At 30.0% G+C, this 5,789-nt stretch overlaps 1 protein-coding gene across 1 annotated transcript in view; it reads left to right on the forward strand.

Moving 5' to 3' along the window:
• Positions 1-5,789, forward strand: part of LOC108749994 (calcineurin-binding protein cabin-1-like) — a 15,676-nt gene that overhangs the window by 3,389 nt on the left and 6,498 nt on the right. Inside the window, 10 exon segments of the mRNA XM_018489137.1 lie at positions 1-107; positions 201-325; positions 543-735; positions 806-959; positions 1,067-1,214; positions 1,290-2,054; positions 2,126-2,501; positions 2,604-3,476; positions 3,639-3,912; positions 4,047-4,300. Coding sequence (XP_018344639.1) covers positions 1-107; positions 201-325; positions 543-735; positions 806-959; positions 1,067-1,214; positions 1,290-2,054; positions 2,126-2,501; positions 2,604-3,476; positions 3,639-3,912; positions 4,047-4,300 — 3,269 coding nt within the window.

Below are 5,789 nucleotides of genomic sequence, written 5' to 3' on the forward strand. Positions count from 1 at the left end.
TTCTAAATGAAGAAAATTTATACACATTACTGAGAATTCTGTGGCTAAAAAGTAATATTTTCCTGTGTCAAGGTGATATAGACATAGTCATAGAAACATTAGAGCTGGTAAGAAGATTTAAATATAATATTAAGTTTAAAATTAAGTTTAAAGTAATTAAAATAATTATTGTTACAAACTATAGATACGAATTTTTTTAGTTGTTGAACCGTCTGCTTGATATGGAAAATAAAAGCCTAAATCCATGTATTATGCTTCTAAATTGTAAAAATAACTCTCAAATTAGTGCCAAACTGGTAAAGAAAAAGTTGACATCAATTCAAAGGTATTTCTTTTTAAATATTTATATTAATGTATAATACATTTATAGATATATATATGTTAAATCTATATGAAAATAAACAGTTTTCTGTATATCCGAATAGCCGATGTAGGCTCTGATGGGCTTTTTTATATTTTTCACTGATAGATTCTTTCGAGTCTCATTTTATATATTTGTTTAAATCTATATGTTAAAGATACGACTTAATTTTGTATTATAGGGGTCAAAAATTAGGTGAAATTCAACAACTTTATGAGGAAAAGAAATATGCAGAATTGGCTTGCATATTGCAGGATACTTTTAAATTTGCTAAACAGAGACACAAACTGTTGGGAACTAATGAAATTATCGTCGACAGAGTTCGACAATTAAATATGTTACTTGATAGCTTATGGCAACTTCAACAATATGAAGTAATATAAATATATATATATATTATATGTATATATAAGAATAGATTTTTAATAATACCAATACTTTCAGGAATGTTATGTCTGGGCAGAGGCTTGTCTGAATGAATCATGGCAAAATTACTTGAATTCGTCTGACGAAACTGAACAGAAAAAATGGACGAATTCTGTTGTAACAGCACTTGAGAAATTAGAAGCTTGTACAATCGAAGCCAGTGTTTTTATTGGTAAGATCATATCTTTATATGTCAATGGCATTTTTATAATGTAACATTATTACGCTAATTTATACGCTAATATATTATGCTAATTTTATGATTTATTATAATTCTAGTAAAATATCTATCAGAACCTCGTCTATCGAGATTGGTACAAAATTTAGTTCACATCGTTTGCCATCAGTTGGATGTGCCAGAAAGTGCTGTGGAGATGCCATTGGAGACTGTTTTACCTTGGATCTTGTTACATTACATCCTACAATAGTAAGTTTTATCAAGAAATGTGTATGTGATGATATATGTTATCATATGTATTATATGAAATTAATTTACTAATAGCAAAGAAGATAAGGAGAGGGCAAAGACAGAGTCTTATAAAAATAAATCACACAGTTCTCATAATTCTGAATCGGATGATGAAGATGACGGCATTCCACCATCTATCATGATTTTATTCACTGCTCATGAATTTATCGGTAGACATTCGTGGTGTTGTTTTAATGAGGCGAAACTCTTATTTTTCATTATGAATCTTATCATACCGCATCTCGAAACTCCTCTGTATGTTTCTATCAAGAATAGACTCACGAAATATTTGGAACAGATATTCTATTGCCTATACGGTCATCCAAATAGGGTGAACAAAGTGCGACCAAAGTATCTTCAGGATCACGGAGTACCGCAAATGGAATTAACCTGGGATGGGGCACAGCTGTTGTTTGATTTTTATAAACCGAAACAGCTGCCAAACTTTCAATCCCCCAGAGTTCTTTCCATTAGCATGGATACGGAGATACTGTTCAAGAGAATAATTAGATTAGTTCCTCAGGAAAGCGATCCGAATCAAATAGTAGATGAAATGACGGCATATATAACCGGTGCGAAAGACAAGATGCCAAGCATAATGAAATCTTTACCACATTCGATATCCACTATTTACTACTTGTTGGGTGATTTTTATTTTAAAAACAGTAAGTGGGAACACGCATGCCGATATTATCTATTAGATTTGTGTTTATATCCAAAGGGATTAAATTCATGGGCAGGTTTAGCTATGGCAACAGGTAGCATAATAGAGAATTGGTTGAACAGTTACAGACCTGTGTAAGTAGTGTTTTCTAAATTTTATTTATGTGTTACACCTTAAACGTAATATATGTCCTTGATTTTTTTAGAGGGAAGGATAAGTTCCTCAATAAGGCAAAAATGGCACAGTCGAGTTATCAACATGCTATCGAGCTAGCACCTGGTCATTCTGTAATTTGGACAGAGTACGGGAATTTTGTTTACATGGTTCATTCGTTTTGTTCGCGATTGCTCAAACAAGAGACCGATACGTTAAGTATGGAGAGATTTGAAATTTTGGAAACTAGAAAAGAAGAGATGCTGAAGATTGCAGATCAGTGTTTTGAATCTGCTAACAGGATATGTCAAACTATTGAAGAACCATCCATACAGCATGATGAAAGATGGCTTTATCAATACATGCTTGGTAAAGTCGCAGAGAAGAAAAATCAGGATCCTCCTATATTCTTAGAACATTACACAAAGGTTAATTATTATGTCTCTTACATATTATTTCTTATATATATTATTTATTATATATTTTTTATGTAATATTTGATACTGATTAATACCAATATCTAATTTTAGGCTAGTGAATTATTATATGATAATAACGCTCAATATCCACGTAGAATAAGCCACAAGAGTCCACAAAATCTGTCTATAGAAGCCCTAGAAGTTCATTATCGCATTCATGCGAGTATATTGAAATATTTGGAACAACACGAGGGAAAACCACTGAAGAAATCATTAGGTCAATTGTTTCATTGGCATCTTAAAAACTGCTCCGAAGGGCCCTTTATGACGTATCAACCTAAACTTAACGATAAGAAAAAAGAAGAGAACGATATTGAGAAAAGTATTACGAAAGAGGTAGACAGTACAGCAGATGCGGATAAAAATGCAGTATGTCAACGCTCAAATAGTATTGAAGAAATAGAAATCATAGATAAGTCAAACAAAATCTCTGATATTAAGTTTACAGAATTAGGAAAGTCTGAAAGTCGTAAACGATGTCCTGATGAACTGTCACATGACAATACAAAAAGAATAAAGTTAAGTAGTATCTCACATTTACAATTAATGCAGGACGTCGTAGCCTTAATAGATGATTTAATTACCAAAGTTTGCGATATGGTGTCGCAAAAGGATAAAAGCGATGACATAATGATCATATCTAGTGATGAAAGTAATGAGACAAAATTGCAAAAAAAGAAACTAGAGAACAAGAATGCCGATAAAATGAAATCACAGCTAAAAACCGAGGAGATTAAGAAAAGTTCAGTAAATATATTGACAGTTGATTCTGTACGAAGGACTGATGATGTACAGGATTTAATGGATGCTCTCATGAAACAGGCAATGGAAATTAGCCAAGAAACCCAGCAGTCTTCAGCAGATGATGAGGATACCAGAAGATTCGATGGCAAATGGTTACAAAATGAAGACTTGCAATCTACCGTGAGTTATGTTTTTATATATTTTATTAATATATAAATTTTAAACATTAATTGAGAAATGCACACACACACACACACACACACAATTTTGTGTGTGTGTGTGTGTGTGTGTGTGTGCGCGCGCGCGCGCGCGCGTGTGTGTGTAATTAATTTTAATATACAGGAAAAGGAAAATAAAGACAAAATAGAAGAGAGGAGAAAAACACAAACAAATGCGAATGAAGAAATGACTTTAAGTAGAAGGGGCTCTCAAGAAAGCACCACGACACAAACTACAACTACGACTACGGAGACAAATAATTCGAGTTCTAGTAGTAGCGAGGAATCTAGTAGTAGCGATGATAGTTCTGACAGCGATAGCTCTAGCGATAGTGATAGCGAATCTGTCGACAGCGATGCGGACAAAAAGAAGAAAGATTCTAATAATATAGAAGATGGTAAAGAAGTATACTATTACTAAGTTTAATTATTATAGAAATTAATTAATTTTTGTAATTTTGCAAGCATTATATTTTATTAGTGTACAAAAATTAGTATAATTTTTATTTGACATTTATATTTTAAATTCTAGAAGAACAGATGCCAGAAGAAGAAGTAGCGACATTAATTGCGTATTGCTTAGCTGGTTTGGAACAATGTATATTAAGATTCGCAGAACATCACAAATCATTTTATAGACTTTCATACTTCTTCTTTAATAATAAAAAGGCAAAGGATATCGTAAAATGTAAAGAACTTTTATTAGGAACATATACTTGTCAATTCTATCCTGGACAAACTTTTCAAGGACTTTTTGCCGAGAAAAGAAGTACCAACTTTTTTAATGTAAGTATTATAATTGTATATGCATGATGTACAATACACTTAACATGAAATATCATACACTATATACATAGAATATTAGAGAAATATTCAAAATAATAAGTAAATAAATAATATTTTAATTAATCTTACAATTTAAGTCAATATCTAATCTAAATAATTTAGAACAACCTTGATGCATAACCTTTTTAAAATTGAGGTAGGCAAAATTTTACAGGCATGTCTATTTTGGTAGCGTGCACGCGCGTGTATGTATATATACATAATAATCAGATTTTATTTAATTCATATAATTTACCATATTAAATATAAATAAAAGGGAGCATACAGTCACAACACTAGATGTCTTAAGTGAAAGTTATATATTTAAAATTATAATATAACGTAGACGTTTCGGTCAAGATTTGACCATCATCAGTACAAACAAAAATAAAGATGTTAAAAATAAAAACATAAAATTAAACAATAAACGTTAGTCAGAAAAGATTGTAAAACAATTTTCAATTTGCTTACGGTACGAGATAACAGAGTAATTTAGCAGAACTTGAAGTTGAACATTACTTAATCGTTAATGAATTATTTTCTATTGCACGTAGGATTCCTTATTACAAAAAGTAAAGTGCGACAAATGCAGAATTTTCAGATTCTAATTAAAATAACAAAAAAAAAAAAGAAAACGATTTTTCAACACTGTTACTTCACAATATTACTTTAAATTCTTATTCGTGAAAATTAATTTAGTTACATAGTAAAAATTGCTTACCACGTATTTTTTGACGCAAAACCTCGCAAGTGCAATTCGAAGTTAATAGTGTAAATTAGACAACAAGAATTGGAACTTTTTGTAAGAACTATTACTGAACAAAGATGTGAAGGCGTAGCAAACGACAGTCTTTATAAGTATTGAAAAGAAAGGAGAGGGAAGGAAAGTGAAGAAATCTTTTCTGATTAACGTTTATTGTTTAATTTTATATTTTTATTTTTAACATCTTTATTTTTATTTGTATTGATGATGATCAAATCTTGACCAAAACGTCTACGTTATATTATAATTTTAAATATATGATTTTTGCTTAAGACATCTAGTGTGGCTATATGCTCCCTTTTATTTATATTTTGTATTAGTAAGCCACTTTAAAAAAATTTTCAATTTATTTACTATATTCTTACAATTTACCCGTATATGTTATTACACATATACGTATATAAATAGATAAACATATTTTACCATAATATCAAGGAAATTATATATAAATGCCTACATGTAATTTCTTTATTGATATTAAGATTTTTTTATCTGTTTATTTTTATTGCAATTATTTATTTTGATGATTGTTTTTGCACGTTCTGTACACATTATGTAAAAATAACTATCAGAATGATTAACTTCAATATTAACTTCAAATTTTATGTCATTAATAATTAAATTAAAATATTAAGATAATTTATAAAAATCAAATATTTGTAAACATGTCATTCATTTATAAAGTAT

This window comes from Trachymyrmex septentrionalis, unplaced genomic scaffold (assembly GCF_001594115.1).
Source record: "Trachymyrmex septentrionalis isolate Tsep2-gDNA-1 unplaced genomic scaffold, Tsep1.0 scaffold32, whole genome shotgun sequence".
NCBI classification, from domain to species: Eukaryota; Metazoa; Arthropoda; class Insecta; order Hymenoptera; family Formicidae; genus Trachymyrmex; species Trachymyrmex septentrionalis.